The 19,079-nt window shown below is 44.4% G+C and overlaps 1 protein-coding gene across 1 annotated transcript in view; it reads left to right on the forward strand.

The window, feature by feature from the left end:
• The window catches only part of MSN (moesin), a 47,420-nt gene extending 30,656 nt beyond the window's left edge, over window positions 1-16,764 (forward strand). Inside the window, exons 3-13 of the mRNA XM_075161859.1 lie at window positions 5,989-6,084; window positions 6,619-6,893; window positions 7,361-7,444; window positions 7,802-7,948; window positions 8,415-8,511; window positions 9,575-9,738; window positions 10,198-10,328; window positions 11,008-11,168; window positions 11,705-11,797; window positions 12,232-12,465; window positions 13,536-16,764. Of these exons, the coding sequence (XP_075017960.1) occupies window positions 5,989-6,084; window positions 6,619-6,893; window positions 7,361-7,444; window positions 7,802-7,948; window positions 8,415-8,511; window positions 9,575-9,738; window positions 10,198-10,328; window positions 11,008-11,168; window positions 11,705-11,797; window positions 12,232-12,465; window positions 13,536-13,700 (1,647 nt within the window). The 3' untranslated portion in view covers window positions 13,701-16,764. The remainder of the gene's footprint in view (window positions 1-5,988; window positions 6,085-6,618; window positions 6,894-7,360; window positions 7,445-7,801; window positions 7,949-8,414; window positions 8,512-9,574; window positions 9,739-10,197; window positions 10,329-11,007; window positions 11,169-11,704; window positions 11,798-12,231; window positions 12,466-13,535) is intronic.
• Window positions 16,765-19,079: the final 2,315 nt, after the last annotated feature.

A 19,079-nucleotide genomic window follows, 5' to 3' on the forward strand; every position in this document is an offset into this window, starting at 1 on the left:
TAAATACTAAACTTGCGCCCTTCAGCATGGGGATGGGGCTTTGAATACATGGTCAGCTGGCATATACCCAGTATCTTTCAAATGGCTGAGCTGTTTGTGTGGATTAGTTCCTGTAAAGGGATAGTCTGGAGCTGTTCTCCCTGCTGACACTGCTAATGGGGACTAAGCAGCGACTGCTGTCTGACTGGTAATCTGTTCACTCTATCTCAGTTTCTATCCTGAGGTGGTCTTGGGTCCCATGATGGGGTGTGTAAGAACAAAGTTATGGCTGTTCATTTTCTAGCTCCCTTAACTATGTTGTGCTCCTGGAATTGCTAATCTAGTATTTTCTGCATGATGCTGGTTCTGAAAAAGGAGCTGCTTTCATCGATGCTTTTTTGAGGGAAGGCAGAGTTCTTCTACAAAGCAAACTTACGGTTTTGCTGTTGCAGCACATAAACCTTCTGGTGTGAAACCTGACTTTTGACTATTTCACAGAAAAATTTTAAGATATCCTGCTGTCTTCTGCAGCTTTGCTTCTGTACCTCTTTGCTTATGTACCTCAGCATCAGCTGCTGAACTCCAGTGCTTACCAACTCACTAGCAAAAATGGTAACTCTGCTCCCATTCCTCAGCCACTAGTGATGGATTAAAAGAAGAGCTTGAGGATGGGCTATGCCTGTCAGGGGTGCTGCTTATCCCACAGGCCTGATTACTTCACGGGTACTTTGAAATACTGTGTTCCTGGGGATGCAGGGTACAGGCACTGCAACAGTGATAGCTGCTCATTTTCCTTCTTTGACCCTTTTCTGTATCAGACTGGAGTGCAGTTGGACTGGCGGCTCGTGTGTAAAACAAAGCATTGCTTTGCTTTGTATGTCTCCTGCACAGGAAAGATTAACCGTTTCTCTGGTAAAACTGCTTAGCTACTTATTGCTGTAGATAGCTTCTGAAGTTGTGTCCCTCCAATCTTTTTTCCTCTCAAACTTCCTCTTTTTGGGTAGACTGATTCTAGCTTGAATCAGTGAGACTTTGGCCTTTTGGGGGGGCGAGGGGGGCTAGCCTGTACCTTGGACAGGGAGAGGTAACTAAGTGTTCCACAGCTGGCTGGCTGGAAAGCTTTCACAGAAATGTCCTGGTTTAGTGGACACTGCATCTTATAGGCTCCTTGGGCAGCCTGCGCACAGACAAGTCGCAAAATCCTCAACCGCTCTGACTTCTGCGGTATGAAAACATACTCCCTTCTTCCATGTCCCCCGCGTGCTGCATGAGGTAGCTTCTCAGATGCTTTGCTTCTGATCGCTTCTGACCTTGGATCCTGCTGGCGCCTTGTTCTTTCATTCCCCTTCAGAGCCCCGTATTCCTTCTAGTCTCTGGTAGAGGAGTCCTAGCTGTATGCTATACTGGTCTGTTGGGTGGTGAATGCAGTTGATGGGTGGGGATCTCTACCCATTTGATAGGCCTTACATCAGGATCTTTTTAACAATGAGCTGTGGTTACTAAACTGTTCAGTCAGTACTTCCTTCCTCAACCTAAAATGAACTCTATTTCTCTAACTTCAGAACTGATTTGCTTCTCAGCGATGTGCTTAGTGCTCTCTGAGCCTATAGCTGACCATGTAAACTTCAGTCCTTCCAATGCTAGCTTTTAGACATTGCAAAGTCTAGGAGATGGTGGCTTCAACATGCCACTCCAGAATAAGCCTTTAGAGTAACCAAAAGCGCCCAATCTCATTAAAGGTGATCTCTGTCCAATTAAGAGCTGTGAAGCTAAGTCACAGGTTAAGGAGAAATGTGACATTAGAAAAACTTTAATATCTGTCACTTCAGACTTTGCAAGCGTGCGGTTAACCTTCCTAGGAGGCTTTTCCTCAGTTTCGTGAGCTTTTGGGTTCAAAACTAAGCTTGTACTAGAAAAGTGCTCTGGGCTATGGGTTAAAATTGTAACAATAAGCATCTCTCTGCTTGCTCTAAACCTAGTCACTGATACTGTATTTTACGTTCAGCATTGAGCTTACTACGGAGTGTGGGGGTATTTTTTAATTTTTTCTTTTTAATTCTTAAGGATCCTACGGATCTCATTAAGAGCCAGAGCTCCTAAGATTCCGAGTTCATGTGTCCTGCCCTGGCTTGCTTATCTGCTGCAGTGAGTTTAATGGTTTTGTAGAGTACCAGTTTGTCAGTCTCTTCTTTCATGGTTGCTAAAGCTTACAACACAGGCTGACCAAATCCCCCCTTGACTTTTGAGTAACTCCAGCTGAGTTGAGCTGTGTTTGGAATAAAAGTGGCTGGTCTCTCATGGCCTGTAAACTAAGCTTTATGAGGAGGGAGACTGTAAAGAAGCCTTTAGCCTTGGTAAAGTCCTACCTAGTAGTGTTTAAATACATAGGAAACTGGTCTGCAGCACTTGATCCAGTAGATGAAAGCACTGAACTGAAAACTTACTATGGCACTTTCATGGTAGAAAGCAGCAAGTCTTGGGACAGCGGCCGGTTCCTCCAGCAAACCCCAGAACTCTTGTTTGTGTAATGAAGGCTTGTGGTTGAGTGGTATGGAAATGTGTCTCAGATTTCACAGGAACATGTGGAAACTTACTGGCTTTTATAAAAACAGTAGTCCAACCAAAAATGGACTGCTTGTTGCTAACGAGGTCAATGGCAAACTGTAATAAGCTTAAAAACTCAAAGAAGACCCTGTCACTTAGCACTTTGGCATTTTAGCACTTTGAAAGGGAAAGTTAGAAATACATCCATCAGCCAAATGGAAAGGCAACAGTTGAATATTTATGGCTGTAGATGGAGCCCATCTTGGGTGTTAAGTTAGGGTACCTGGAAGACCATGTTCTAAGTCGTTTTTGGCTATGGCGTATGAAACTAGTTGCAGATGTGGCACCAGTTCGGAGCTCCTCCAGCAATAAGGTTTGCTAGCAGTTTTCTCTCAGAAGTACTTGACATGCCTGTCATAGAGAGGGAGAGGGGCCTACTTCATCTTTAACTAGGACAGCAGGTGAGATTCAAGACAATTTGTTGCGGTGTAGCCTGGGATGCTTTGGCTGTTGGTGCAGGCACTAGGTCTGAGTGGAATGTGTTCTCTGCTTGCATGCTTTGGTCTTGCCCATGTGTAGAGAGTGCTTTCATGCAGGATCTGCACTTTTTTGCCACTGTGGTGATGTATTTCCTGGGCTGAGAATGAGGGCAATCTTCAGTCATCATCTTGATGCCAAAATCTACATTTAAGAGGCTGCTTATGGCTCTCCTGCTGTGGGGCAGCACGAAATGGCAAGAACATAGTTTGGAGGGAGATGGGTGAGTGCTGAGGGGAAGGACAGGAGGAGTCATGCAGACCTGGAAGATGTGGAGTAAGGAGAAGTGAGAGAAAAGGTTACCTGGAAGACCTTGTGTTTCTTCTCTGAACATAAGTACTGCTGCGTGCTTAGACTGTCTGCAGAAGGTGAAGCGAGAGTCACTAGAAATGCACCTTTTCCCCTGAGGCAGTATTGCTTGCTAAGTGGAATTTTAAGCTAAAGGTACTTGATGAAGAGCTTTGTCATGGCTGGTCAAGGTACTGTGGGACAGCTGGATTTTAAGGCTGCCTGTAATCTGTTGCCAGTTGTAGACTAAGCCTTATACTGCAGGCTAAACAAGATCCAGGGACTGACGTAATGTTCTCTGGGGCACAAAGAAAAGATGTCACTTTCCAGCTGAGAGTGTAAATTTTAGGTATTTAAGTATAGTGGTCTGTGTTCTCACAGTACTCTGTATTCTCCTGTTGTGTGCCAGCCCTTCTCCATCCTCAGCCACTGCCAGGAACTGCTTGCTTTTTGGAACATCTCGCCCTTCGTCAGGGCTCTGAATGCTGTACACCCCAAACATAATTGAGCTGCTAGCTGCCAGCCAGACTCCTTGCAGCTGTAGAAAGCTGTTTCTTCTTCATGCCCTTTCCCTTGCTAAATGGAACTGGATAACCTGCTAAAGCTGAGGTGGGAAGGAGGGAGGAGGAGGAGGACTATCTTTTCCCCCGCCTCCCCCCACCCCTTGATTCAGTAGCAGCTTGGGGGTGTGATGTTGCGTGCTGTGCTGTCTCCCCTCTCCTCTGTCCAGTCCGTTGTTGTCGCTGCTATTGCTGTGCAGACTTCGGTGGAATAGAAGTCCTTTTGTGCGGGGCCTCAGTGTGATGCCTTTCAGTCCGTTGCTGGCAGTCCAGCTTGTTGAGTTCCCTGCTGACAAATGGAGGAGAGGCAGGCAGACACATGCAGCGGGGAGCGGGGGGGAGAGCTTCCATCCCATTCAAATGTTAATGCTGCCGAGAACAGAGCTTTCCTTGGGCTCTAGGACAGCCTTTCTTCCTCTCCTTGTACCACGTGCTTTCAATGTATACAGCAAACTCTGATTCTTCTCCGACAGTCTCCTTAGTTGTGTCCATCCTACTATGTGATATGCACAAGGGAAGGCTTATCTGCCCCGCGTTCCCCTGTGTTTACAGGGGCTTTAGGCCAGCTCTCCAGTTCATATTCAAGCGGGGACAGGCTGAATAATTTCATGGACTCCAGCGGATGAGGTATATAGACTACATGACCTTGCATAGGTTTTGTCTCTGTGCTAATAGCATGCCTCTGCTGAAAGCTCCCTTTGGTTTTTGGGCCTGAAAGGAATTAGGGCCCTAATGCTGCTTTTGTAAGGCCAGAAAAAATGCCTGATCCAAGCCCTAAAGAATCTAACTAGTAATGTGTTTGGGGGGAACTTGCGTCTTCGGTGTGGTATCTTGCCAAAGCGAGGGAACAGTGCATCCTTAGGACTCAACAAGGAAGTAATTTAAAAGGAAGTAGGCATTTAGGAGAAATCATAAAACATGAGACAAGGCAGTACAGAATTACCTCAGCTTACCCGGCAGCGGGGACACCATGATCAGGCTGCTGGCTTTCCCAGCGCGAGGCTCGTCCCCTGCTGTCCAGTTGAGCCCCTCTGAAGGGAGGGGGCTGTGAGCCAGCCCGAGGGTGGGTGGTGTGTAAAAGCAGCTTACGGTGTCCTACTTCAGGTACCGTGTTGACCTAGAGGCAGGTGTCTTCTCCCTCCCCCTACCTTGTCTAGTAATGGAGGTGATGGGCATGTGCCCTGTCTGCCAGTATGAGAACAGCTCCTGGGGGTTCAGGAGAGATGTGGGGGAACTTCAGTTTCTGGACTTGCTGCACCCTGTGGCATGTCCCAGACATGCCAGGGCACAAAGCTGTGGCCTCATGCTAGTGAACATGCTTCACCGAGAAACTTCCCTCTCCTTTTTACCAGCAGTACCATTGTACTGCAGTAGTCTTGCCCCCCCATGAGGCTCTTGTCTCTTGTTACAGTATGTCTGTAAAGCCTTCTTAACTCTTATTTACATAGCACCCGTGGTGTGCTAGGGAAATGACTAAGGAGAGAGCTTACATAGTGGTGTAGTTAATTTCTGTGATGGCTCTTTGTGCTGACACAAGGGATAACATATCGATTTACCCACTGTAGTACTTCTTAATGGTGCTGCTCATTAAAGAGCTGCATGAAAGGCCCGTGCACAGCTATCAGTGGAGTAGAATACAAATCTTAAAGTAGGACACAACCTAGCAGGGTGATTCATGGCTTGCCCAGGAGTAGTACCTTTGCATGATAAGTGAGGGGTGTACCTGAAAATGGAGCTGCGTTGTTGATTCCTGGCAGCTATTACACCTGTCAGACCTGTTGCATCCTATTTTGGCTATCCATGTTGGTTTATAAGTAGCTGAAGAAAATAGTGTCCCAGCTGTTGTTTATAAATAGCAACAAGCCTTAAAGAGTTGAGGGGGAGGGAAGAATACAATACATCTCCCACTTAAGACCCCTCAGATGCCCTATCATCTATGTATGTGCACCATAGCACGGGAGGCAGAAGGCTACGGCACTGGTTGTCTTCGTGTTTGTCTGAACTTACCTCTAACACGTTCTCTGCCACCAGTGAGATCAGTCTGTCTGGCTGGGCCTCTTGCTAATCATCTTTCTTCCAGGTCGTCAAGACAATTGGTCTTAGAGAGGTCTGGTTTTTTGGACTTCAGTATCAGGACACCAAGGGCTTCTCAACATGGCTGAAATTGAACAAAAAGGTATGTTTGCTCCAAGCTTTCACTTGTCCTGGTTCCCTTCTCTTGGAGGGCAGGGGCAAATTCAGTCTCCGTACTTCTGTCAGGGATCTGTTCTTGCCTCTCCACACACCTGAAGTACTGCAAGATAAGTCAGTTGGTGTTGCCTTCCTTCAGCCCACACACCCCTCCCCAAGGTACAGGGAGTCGTGGTGTCTAACCTGGTCCTCCTGCATCTAGTCCTGTTTGTTATCCAGGCGGACCTGTTACCCTTCCCGGTAACACGCTAATGTGGTGCTCATGTGAGCATCTTGGTTGGAGAGGAACCTGGAAAGTAACTTACCTAGCACTGGTCACAACTAGTGGCTTGTCACAAGTCCTGTGGGGAGAGGTGATGAGGTGTTTAGCAGTAAAGAATTGAAAATCCTTGCTTTTCTGCTCACTCACTTCTGCATTGGAAAGGAGAATTTTTTTCTAATGCATGCTTGTCCTCCTGTTTGTAAACCTGCTCCCCTTCACTTGGTAGGTAGGCTATAAAATCTGATAACTCTGTTCCAGGTAACAGCACAGGATGTACGCAAAGAAAGCCCCCTGCTTTTCAAATTCCGTGCCAAGTTCTACCCAGAGGATGTGGCAGAAGAGCTGATCCAGGACATCACGCAGCGCCTTTTCTTCCTCCAAGTGAAGGAGGCAATTCTGAATGATGACATTTATTGCCCTCCAGAAACAGCCGTTCTTCTGGCTTCTTATGCTGTCCAGTCAAAATACGGAGACTTCAACAAAGAGGTGCACAAGTCTGGCTACCTTGCTAGTGACAAACTGCTCCCACAGAGGTAAGTGAACCTGGGTAGTCTTAGACCTTCTTTGCCTTAAAGGGTTTGGGATTTTAGGGCGGGGGGGGAAGGGGAGGAGTGTGTCTTGATTGGAATGATCAGAATAAAATATAGCCTGGTGCCTCTCTGAGGATTGGGATTAGTATTCATTTAATTACGAACTTTAATCTTAAACATCCTATTGCTACTGGAGAAACTCTAATCAGAAGTAGTGAGAGAAGTTCCAAACCAAAAAATGTAATGCTTCAAGCAGAAGCACAACTGAATACAACTTGTCGTTTGTCAGAAGTTTGAATATTGACCAGTGTGTCTCTAGCTAGCCTTATAATAAAACTGTATTTCCTGGAATATTTTTGTGGGGGAACTGGGATGTCAATGGAGTATTTAATGAAGCATTATTCAAGAGTGATGTGTGACTGTGCATAAATGCAACGGCTGGTCTCAAATATCCCATGTACTCTTTCTAGGGTTCTGGAGCAGCACAAGCTTAACAAGGACCAGTGGGAGGAGAGGATCCAGGTGTGGCATGAGGAGCATCGAGGAATGATTAGGTAACTGATGCAGTGTGAAACTCCTGTATTTAAAGTAGTGTGATATATGCTAATGTGTAATGTATGAATGCATACAAAAATCTGTGGCTTGCTTCAAGATGATTTAGCGTTCTTCAGGTTATTCTGCTCAGAGTAACTAGGTTCATGTGCCTCTGCCCTTGCTAGTCCAAATCAGCTGGCTGTTCTTAATAAAACAAAACTGAGTTTGCAGAGTGAGTTTGTTATTATCTACTAGGGTCATGCTTGGAACCGTTGCCAGCTTGTTGCTGCTCTGCCCATGTAGGAAGACAGCACCTTCTTGCTCTAATAGTTTATAGACTCAAAAAGGAATATCTGCTTTCTTTTTGCATGCTGCAGAGAAGATGCTGTCTTGGAGTACCTGAAAATTGCACAGGATCTGGAAATGTATGGTGTAAACTACTTCAGCATTAAGAACAAGAAGGGCTCTGAACTCTGGCTAGGTGTAGATGCTCTTGGACTCAACATTTATGAGCAGAATGACAGGTAATAAACCCCCTCTCCTCATCATTGCCTTCAGCTCCTTTCCAGTATAAAGGCATTCAAAATTAATCTTTTCTGGAATTCAAGTCTTTAAACTCTACAATTTCTATATCATTCTTGGCTGTGTTTTTGATACTGCCAGAATGATACATAAAATGTACTGCTTTGGACCAAAAAATTACAAAAAATTGGCAAATCTTATCAAGCTACTTTTACTTGTATCCCTAGTCTTCCTGCCACAGATGCATTCTCCAGTTCTGTTTTCCATTTAAAAAAAAAGCGGGATTGAAAAACTGCTTCTTATGGTTGTAGTTCATTTGCATGACTAATTTTATTTGCTGATTCCAGTCAATGTAAGAGTACTGAAATATGAGGGCAGATTTGGTAGAATTTTGAGCTTTATATTGTAAATCGAGAATTTGGAATGACTTGGGGCTTTTTTATTTTTTCTTGCTTTCCATTTCTGCAGGCTAACACCGAAAATTGGATTCCCTTGGAGTGAGATCAGAAACATCTCATTCAATGACAAGAAATTTGTTATCAAGCCTATTGACAAGAAAGCACCAGTAAGAAGCAACATTCAAATTAAATTTTTGGCTTCTTAGCTGAACGATCTCTTCTTTTTTTTATTGCACACAATCTTTTCATCAGTAATGTCAACGCTGACTTAAGCAGTGCTCTACCTGATCTCTTCAGGGCAGTATGTACAGAATGGGTCTAATGGTAGTAAGGTGATAGTTGGGATTTGTTTCTGGCTGGGAGGGTAGACATTTATTCAGTATAACCTTAAGCTGTTCAAAGTCAGTGGCAGTGAGAAGTTCTTTGCCTAGGGTTTCTGATTCTTCTGATTCTCTTAAGACTGTTCAGGTTCTCTGATAATTCAGTTGGGGATCTGAGGCACCCATGTTAACTGTGAATGCTTCCTTTGCAGCCTGTTGGCTTTAGTAGTGTGTGGGATGGTCTTTTGCAGTTTTTCACCTTACTTGAAGCTGAAGCTTCAAGTCATTTTGTAGGGTACACTGGGAGGGTTTTTTCTTGCAAATTTATAATGAAGGTAATTGGTTATCTTTAAGGCTTATTAATTTCCTGTGTCAGCTGATACCTTCTGTTCTTCTGGTCATTCTTGTTGCATTGCTGCTTGGAAGCGTTTCCCTGTTGCTATTGCTCCTTTTTAACAGAACAAAGTTATTTATCCATTAGACATAATGTTTTAACACCCTTTCTGGCATAAGACAAAACATTACACTTGATGTGGCTGGCCAGACTATTGCATTAAATAACTAAGAAGAAAGGTGAGAAGTCATAGTCTCAGTGTGCCTGGTAAACCAGCCCCTGATGGTGTTTGTAATGAAACAGTGAAGCTGAGTCACTGTGTACGCTATGTGCTAGGGATGCATTACAATGAAACCCAGCACACTGTAACAACAAGTTGGGCACTTCTGCCCTGTGTGTATTTGTCAGGTTGAAATTCACTCCTGAAAGATAACTACCACCACCGATGAATTAGACACCGTTAAGAAAGGCTGGCTAGCAATTCTAGAAAGCTTAGAGTCTTGGAGTGTATTGCATACACAGGGGGCTTCTTATGCTGAAAGAACTGGTCTAATGCTGCCTTTTTCTTGTCCCAAGGACTTTGTATTCTATGCCCCTCGGTTACGGATTAACAAACGAATCTTGGCGCTTTGCATGGGGAACCATGAGCTCTACATGCGCAGACGTAAACCAGATACCATTGAGGTGCAGCAGATGAAAGCACAGGCTCGGGAAGAGAAGCATCAGAAACAGATGGAGAGGTTGGTAGGATTCTGAGTAACCTGGACTTGGCCGATCACTGCACAATAGCATCATATGCTAGATAAGTTGCTGGCAACACCTTAATCTGCTTGAGCCAAAAATAAAGCAGGTCGTTTTCTGCTTTGGTAGATCTAATGGGATGATGGAAATGGCACTCATCACAAGTGTGACCCACCATCACTTCTTTAAACTTAGATTTGTCTGTCTATTTGGTGGGACTAATATGGATCTTGATATAAGGAGACTTCCCTTGTAACATTGCTATTATGAACTTGCCGTCGAGATGAATGCCAGCAGAGCTTTTTCATTCTGCCCTTCTCTAAAAGGGCAAACTGGAGTAAAACTCATCAGCTGAGTGCTGTAGTGCACATCTCTTGTGTGCTCATGGCCTCACTAGGAAGTGCTCCAATGTGAGTAGTTGTTAATTTGAAATTGCATTATGACTTCCCCTTCATCAGAGCCCTGCTAGAGAATGAGAAGAAGAAGAGGGAGTTGGCAGAAAAGGAGAAGGAGAAGATTGAACGTGAAAAGGAGGAGCTAATGGAGAGACTCAAGCAAATTGAGGAGCAAACCAAGAAAGCTCAGCAAGGTAATATGAAATGTTCCAGTATTTCCTTAGATGCATAGTCTGAGTGAGAAGGGTTCAAGTAGTAAAGCTATGAGCGTCTCTGAGCCATTTGGCTCTGCAGTATTGTGTGCTAACTGGTGTTAGGGCCCTGGTTTAGCCTTCTGAAGCTGAACGTAAGCCCTCCATATGCAGCTGCTGAAATAGGACTTGCATTAAATGATGGGTGGCAGCCAAGCTGCCTCTCAGGCAGCGAGAGTACCTTGCAGTTGTTCATGTGCTGGCTGGAAGCTTTATCCCAGCACATCTGTAGAGGAAGGAGTCAAAAAGTATAGCAGGGGTCACACCAGCCAGTACTCTGGTATGATTACTATCTAATTGCTTGGCCAGTGTTACAGTGTGGTGTTGCCCAACCAAAATGCTGTATGCTTCTCTGCCTTTAAGGATGTCATTTTGGGATGGGTACTTCCCCACAAATCAATTGGGCAAGTAATCTGATGGCTTGGAACAGACCTGGCTCTGAGTCTTCCAGCTCCACTTACAATGTGAAGGAGAGAAAAGGGGACAGTTGCTTGCATCTCTCCTTTACCTGTCCCTCTGAAGGAAAACCCTCATCCAGAACGTAGGTGTAAGGGCACCTTCCTCTTCTACTGCCATTCTTTACTTGATCTCCCTTCAAATGCACTCCCCTATTTTCTTTCAGAACTGGAAGAACAGACCCGCAGAGCTATGGAGCTGGAACAGGAGAGAAAACGAGCTCAGGAGGAAGCAGAGAAACTGGCTAAAGAACGTAGAGAAGCAGAAGAGGCAAAGGAGGCCCTATTGAAAGCATCCCATGATCAACAAAAGACCCAGGAACAGCTGGTAAGTGGGTGAGCTGAAAATTGGGTAGGGAAAATAGTGACAGGGCAGGCATCTAAGCTCTTGAAGCAAACCAGGCTATGAATATAGTAAGGAAGCATAGTTTGGTTCTTTAATTTTTAGCCTCAAGCAGATGAACTTATACCTAAATACAATTGTATTTGTACAATAGATCTGGATTGTTGTGCTTTTTGCCTTTTTTTGTATGTGATGCTGAGAACAGAGTGTAGTGCTCACTAATTGCTTTCCCTGGTTTGGATTCAAAGAATTGAGTTCTGTAGCTCTGTTTAGAGGAGAAGAAAAGAAAAGAAAAAAAGAAAAAACAAACAAACAAAACCACAAACCACAACAAAAGCCAAAACTTTTTTGGCTTCTTTTTCCCTTGCATTATGGAGATATCGGTGGGACTGAAGTTTACAGGAAGGCTTTCTCCTTACTGAAAAGATGTTAGAGACACTGTTTTTATTCAGGACTTGGACTAAATGCTTCATTTAGCAAGTACTTTGGTTTCATCCCCACTAAAAGCCTTTGTTTTGCAGGCTGCTGAGATGGCAGAACTCACGGCTAGGATCACGCAGCTGGAGCTGGCCAGGCAGAAGAAAGAGAGCGAGGCCCAGGAGTGGCAACAGAAGGTAAAGCAGAATCTGAGCTAACGGCAGTACTTTTTGTGGAGTAGTTCTTCATTCTGTGTTGTGGCCTAAACTACTGCTCTAGATACTACACTAGACTGAGTGTCTGCAAGCTTGAGGCTGTTGTAAATACCCAGCTCTGCTTTTCTTGGTGGAATGAGCGCCTTATTCTAACTCCACATAGAAATATTTTGATAATTAGGCCTATAGCCCATTTTCCATGAATTAGAAACATTCTTCAAATCTCTGAAGTGTTAGCCAGCAGAAAGTTTTGCAAATGATTGTGGCTGAGTAGCTTTCGAATATACCACTTCAGTGTGCAAGAGGTACAAGGTTCCCTGTAATAAGCACTGGGTAGTGCTTTTGTGCACTTCTGCAAGAAGTCTCATGCACTCAGGATTATATTGACTAACTCACTGTGGCACGCCCTACTGCAGGCACAGATGGTGCAGGAGGACCTAGAAAAGACCAAAGAGGAGTTGAAGACTGCCATGAGCACCCCTCACGTCACTGAGCCCATGCACTCTGAGAATGAGCATGATGACGAGCAGGATGAGAATGCAGCAGAAGCCAGTGCTGAGCTACGATCAGAGGCCACAATCAAGGACCGCAGTGAGGAGGAGCGTACCACTGAAGCAGAGAAGAATGAACGGGTCCAGAAACACTTGAAGGTAAGAAGTTGGCAGCAGAGAGGGTATGTGATTGGGTGCTGCTTCTATTCTCACAATTAATTGCAGCTAGGAGGTGTTACTGGTATTTAAAAGAAAAAAAAAAAAAAAAAACAAAAAAAACAAAACCAAAACAAAAAGAGCGGGGAAAGAGGGGTGATAATGATCTCGCCAGATAGCTGCTTAACCGTTGAGCATAGAGGCAGATCTTGTCTCCTGGCACTTTACTTCCAGTGAAATGGAAGTTGTGAAGTATTTTCAAGCAGTGCCAAAAAGCAGCATCTGTCAGACGTAGTGTGCTTGTGTGAGTCTTGCCAGCCATCTGACAGCTGTTCGTAGCCCTGGCTGCAATGAATCAGAGAACTTGGTCCAGTTCCTATCAAGCAGCTGTCTGTAACTGTCTTGTCTGACGGGGCTGCATTGCAAAACCCTGAGAGCAGCCCACTAGGGCTCAGCATAGAGGGAGCTGTGCTGCACCGCCTTTTCATAAGGAACTCCAGTGTTCTGGTATTGACTCTTGCCAAGCATTTTGTTACACTGCCTGCTAGCTGCCTGACTTGCATCAGGCTTTGCTTGTTCTGCATCATGCTGTGGTGGTTATGCATAGGCAGAGCGACAGAGGTGCGCTTTATCTTCTGCAGCAAGTTTCTTTTGTGTAGTAGGCTAGTAATTGCTCAAATTCTGCAAGATGCTCCTGTTGTCTTTAGGGATCCCTCCACTTGACTCTTCTTCTGAAGTACATTGGAGACAGTCTTTCTTACTGGGCTAGACAAAGATAAATAGGGTGCCTGATGTTTTCTACCATCAAATGTTAGGGAAAAATATTAACAACTTCCACAGAATCACAGAATTGTTTAGGTTGGAAGGAACCTCTTAAGATCGCCTAGTCGCACTTCCTTGCTCAAGCAGGGTCAGCTAGAGCAGGTTGCCCAGAACTGTAAACATGGAGGCTTATCCGTTTCCTATCTCCATGGATATTGAATCTTTAGGAGGATCAGCAAGGAACCTTGTTGTCCAGCTTTGAGTCTCTGGCATGTGCTAACCCATTGCAATCTGTTTCCCCTTCTCCGAAGGCTCTTTCCTCAGAGCTGGCAAATGCTCGGGATGAAACGAAGAAGACAGCCAATGATATGATCCATGCTGAGAACATGCGTCTGGGCCGAGACAAGTACAAGACCCTCCGTCAGATTCGGCAGGGCAACACCAAGCAGCGCATTGATGAGTTTGAGTCCATGTAAACTCTCCCCTGCACCTGCTGCCCTGCACTCTCTTCTCCCCTCTTTCTCATCCTCTCCCGTCATTCATTCTACGTAATCATGCTACGCTGGAACCACTACAGAAGAGTGACCAGGGTCTTATTTATCAAGTTTTGGGCAAATGCTGAAGTGAAGCAACAGAAAGAATAGTATTTACATCTTCCTGGGGTGGCTTGGGAAAGCAAACATGTATTGGGGCAAAACTGAAATTGTTTGGCTTTGGGTAAAGTCTCACTGCATTTAGTTTTGTATTGCGTACTGAAGTAGCTGTGTTGCTGTCCTCTCCCGCTGGGTACGGAGACCAGCAGATACTTTTACTGAATTACGTACGGTAAAGTGCTAACAATTTGACACCGTGCCTTCCTACTAACTTGCACAAGCTTCAGTATTAAGCTTAATAGCCAGGGTCTGAATTTCTGACTTAATACAGGGTCTGAATCATGTAGTTGAGAAGGGGAGGCTGGAGCCTAGGAAGAAGGATTGGAGGTAGAATATGGACTTTCTTTCTAAAAGACCAAAGCTCTTGTCCTTCAAACATAAGCAGACCAAACAGATTCTGTGGTGTTCCTGCTGGTGTTGCCTTTTGTTGTTTAATGATGGAACTTTGAATTTCCTAATCATGAGGAGGCCTTTGGAATATTTCCACTGATGCAGGGTGGTTTGGAGCCTCGAATTCCCCGCTTTCCAGAAGTTTTGTCTCTGGTAAATGGCTTTGTTCACTGTCATTTGTCTGATTTGAATGTAACCAGCGAGGCAGAGATCGCTAAAAAACCCACTGCCTTGGGTTTTTCAATGGAAACGTAAAGGGGTAGGTAGAAATGTAAAAGACTAAAAATTCCTGTAGCTGTAATTTTTCCCCTGCTGAACCAGTACATTTCTAGTCATGTGAATAGGATTTCAGGTTTTTCCGTAAGAGGCCTTTTTAGCACATAGTCGTTGGTGCCTTATGACTGTGTATAGATCTACTGTAGCTCAGATATCTTTAGTTTAAACTAGATGCAATCATAAAAAGTCATCAGCAGCTGGGGACCAAAAACTATTCTTGTATCTGGGTCATGTACAAGACTGCATCTGTCTTCCTGGCTTCAAGGAGCATTTGAGGGGAGAGGATCCTGAGATATTTGTCCAATTGCTGCCTTAATGCTCACTAGCATTCTGCCAGATCCCTGGCTCAGGTGCTTTTCCTTCCCCAGAAGGATGCTTTGCCCCTTTGACTTTGAGAACAGAAGGCTCTGTCTCTTAGAAATGGGACACTAGTGGTTGTGAGACTGGTCCTGAGAGCCATTTGTACCAGTTGTTGTAATACCCATCACCTCCTGTCTTCCAAGCTGTCCATGCTGTAGCTATCCAGAATCCTTCCTGCCATTTCTGGGGAGGAAACAGCCACGTATGCTCAGGGTTGAATTGGATTTTGGCTTGATCCTTCATAGAAGGAGATGTTAACCTTCAGAATAGGCCTCTTAAGTGGATTCCACCTACAATGGAGTCGTCCTTTGCTTTGCCCTCCTTGGATTAGCCTGTACCTATAGGAAGTCATCAGGCTAGCCTGTGATTTATTTTCTTGCCTAGCACGATCCTAAATCTTGTGACTTTCTCAGTTTCGTGGATTCCCCCTTTGTATGGTATCACTGCTGGTGGTGATGGAAGGAAAACATCTGAATGCTAGAGCATTTTCAGCTCCCTGCTCTATGGGAAAGGTAAAGGGGGACTGTGCCAAAAAGAAATGTTCATGATAGTGTTAATAAACTGCAGTATTTCCCCGAGAATTCCTTGGGCTGCTGGGAATGACCTTACCAGTGCTGTATTTATTTTATTTTTTGGAAGCAATACAAGTCTGTGTGGAGATCCACAAAAATACCAACCAACCTCTGTTAGGAGCATAGCTTAGTGTGTTGCTTCTAAACATCCAGATAAATCATGGGACCCCCTTCTCTCCCCTGGACACAGCATGCTTTTTGGGGGGACATGACACGGTAAGCTTTTGGTTGGCCAAAAACACATGTCTCAGTACTTTGAAAGTCACAAATGAAAGATTGCAGTTAAATTTGTCAGAACTGATTTGCGTGTTTCTATACTGAAGGGTTATTGGCACTGGCTCTATGTGGGTCTCATTACTGGGGGAACAGACAACCTTTACACTTCTATTTTGGTGCTTTAAAGCTGGTTCTCAGCACTTCTGCTCTGTCCATGGCACCTATTGATGCATTTGTGGGGAGAAAAGCATTTATTACATTTTAACAATTTCCTAACAAGCTGATGTATGGTGCCTGGAATATGTCTTCAAATAATAAATCAGTAAACATTTTCTGCTTTGATGGGTCACACAACACTGCTGAGCTCATGTATTATGATGCTGGCATGACTTCTGTTTATAGGGTTTTTTAAATCGTTCTAATTCCAAATGGTCCAATATAGGAATAGAACGGCTTGTGCCAGTGAGTGCACCTAACTCTTTGTAGTTGTTTCAGCCCTGCCTTCTTCTTAACCAGTATTATATTCCAGTGGTATCTAATGATATTTGATTTCAATACTTCTAGCTATGCACAATTAGAAAATATTAGTCATGGGATGAAGGATATGTTTATGGTCCTCCTTCCCTTGGAAATGTATACTGTATTGTAAAGAAATGATATTTTGCAAGAAAACTAATGTAAGAAGCTTTCAGTATTACAGTGAGATTTGTAGACACGTTTTTTATTTGTTAGAATACAGTGGATTGTTCTTCCTCTCCATGTTCCAGTTTAATTGGATAACTACTCCTCTTGGGGGTGGGGGGGAGGGAAGTACTTTATCAAATGTTTGCCTGGCTTGTTTTTTCTTGTTTTATTTTTTGTTGCTGTAAATTATGTTGAGGTTTTTTTGACCAGTCTTTTTACTGGAATTATAATAAAACATCAGTTCCTTAAGGTTGTGGAGTAATTAATGGGTCCATGTGCTTATTTGCAGAGAGAACCTTGATATTAAGGCTTTTTTTTCGTGTTTGGAGGAGTTGTTAAAATTCATACCCTGTTCTTCCTAAAGTGCCAATAAAGTTCAGAGAAATTCAGCAGATGGTGTCTGGCTGGTTACTTAAGGCTTGCTTTGAGTCTTGTGCTGTGTCTCCAAGCTAAACAGGTCTGCCGTGTGGTTCCCAGGAGGTCAGCCTTGTAGCACTCTTGCAAATAAGGAGATCTTACTTGCATGCTGAAAAACCACTGCTTGAATAACATCCTTTTCCCCCTCCCCAGCCCTCCAAGCTGTCTGACTGGAGCCAGTACTGGAATTCCCATTTCTTTGTGGAGACGCTGAGTATAAATTTATATTGTGTTTAACTTGCAAATGGACTGGTCAAATGGAGGAGGAGCTGCTGTTGGAACTTGCCACTGGTGAACGCCTGCTGTGCCATGCCCAGGCCCGTGTGCATCCACGACCAGGTTAGCACGCGGAGGGTGGCTGGGCCTCGATGCTGCTGCTTTCCCCTGATGTCCTGCTGGGTCTGTCCTGCCCTGCCCTGACCCTGTACTGGGGATTTCAACCCGACTTTGTTTTGCAGCTACCTTGCCGTGGCTATCTCTACCTGTGTTTCCCGAGGCCTCAGGACTGGGTCCAATGATGGAAGAGGTACTGCCACCTTTCCTGCTAATGAACTGTGTGATCTTTCTTTGTAGCTGCTTTCCATGTGGTTGTGAAGAGGGGCTTTGCAGAACTTCTGCCTCATGGTTGCTGCACTGCAGAGTAAGACAGAGATTTCATCAGAACGTGTTAGTGCTCAGAAATCTGGTACTAGGGGAGAAACCTGAACGTGTCTATAAACAAAACGTTAAGTGTGGAGCGATGGAGACTTCTACAATCCCCACCAGGCTTGGCACGGATCCAGTTTCCATAGGTGGGTCTTTCTTGTTCCTTCCTTCCAGGATTCCAAAAACCTGAACGTGCTGGAGGAATTGCATGTCTGCTTCAACGCCACTGCAAGCTTCAAGTGAAGTTTGTTGTGCTGGTCTGGGGAGGTTGCTTTCACAAATGGGGTTCTTGCTGCTTTTGTTGCCCTTGCTTCTCAATGGACAATACCTTTCAGCTTGTGCTTAAATTTCTGGAGTCTCTGGGGACTCTGTGCTTGCAGCCAGATTACTCTTCTGCATGAGTGGCCTAGCTTTCATGGCATTCCCTTGCCTGTATCTGTGGAGACTTAAGAGGCTTAGTAATTCTCCAGTTAAGTATATCTATATTCAGTTTGTGAAGAAATAGAAGTGCAAAGTATTAATGGCTGAAGGCTGCTTCTATGCAGGACCACATAGTAAAAAAAAAAAAAAGTCCAAAAGCAGCCGATTCTTCTAATCTGTTGGAAGGCATTTTGAAGTTTAGAATCAGAAATTTGTATTTAACGTCTAGTTTGTGTAGACAGCTTCTGCTGGATTTGCTATTCTGTCCGTGATACGTTTCAGATTCAGTTTAGGCTACACCTACAAGTGTTGGGGGCCCAGATGCTTTTGTCTGTGGGACAGGGACAGACTGGAGCATAAAAGGCTCTCAGAAGAGCAGGGGACCAGAAACACTGTCTTTTTGCAGGTTCTGGAACGTGGCTTTATTAAGCAGTGCAACTTACCAAGAACTCTAAAGAAAAGCCAAAGTAACTGTGTAGAGTCAAGTTTTCATTGAGATAAATCTGTCTGGACTAATGCATTTGGCCTAGGATACTTTGTCCTCCTACTCGGAGTCAGTGCAACTGTAGAAATAAGGCTGTGATTGCTTTTTCCTTCTCTCTTTCTCCACTTTCTAAGGCAGGGAATTGCAAAGGGTTGGTCTCCAAGTTCTGATTTGTTCTGATGTAGACAAGTCCTGTAGGGACTTCTCTAGGTAGATGACAGGCTTATCGGTTGCTTACTCAGGCTAATGCATTTGGAGGGAAGCACGGGCATTTTTATTTTTTAAGTGACCTGGTGTGAGATTCTCAGTGAACAGATGAGCAGGCTTGGTAGCCTTCCAGCCACTTCCTTTTCTTCTGTGGTGAACAGTAATAGACCGTGAACACCCCCTGATGCCACGCTTATCAGTTCAGGTCAATTTGTGTAGGATACTGTTAGTAACTATGGCAGCTTAGGAAGGGAACTAGATTGGATTTTGCTCTCTACTTATCACTATCCTCTTGAAATCTGTTTTGGGTTGTGGAACCAGTAGATAGTCTCTGAGATACCAAAGAAGATTTGTTACCCCCTTTCTCATGTTAGCTGGTCCTAGAAGCTGCTACTTCTGTCTGTAACCTGGCTTCAGACTTGGTGCATCATGCTGCAGTAGCTGTCCATTAAGTAGCTGCATCTAATAGCTGTTTTCCAACATCTTGCAAAGCTTGATAATGCAATATACAAGGTAAGGTATCGTAATCAT

This window comes from Calonectris borealis, chromosome 13 (assembly GCF_964195595.1).
Source record: "Calonectris borealis chromosome 13, bCalBor7.hap1.2, whole genome shotgun sequence".
In the NCBI taxonomy this organism is placed as follows: domain Eukaryota; kingdom Metazoa; phylum Chordata; class Aves; order Procellariiformes; family Procellariidae; genus Calonectris; species Calonectris borealis.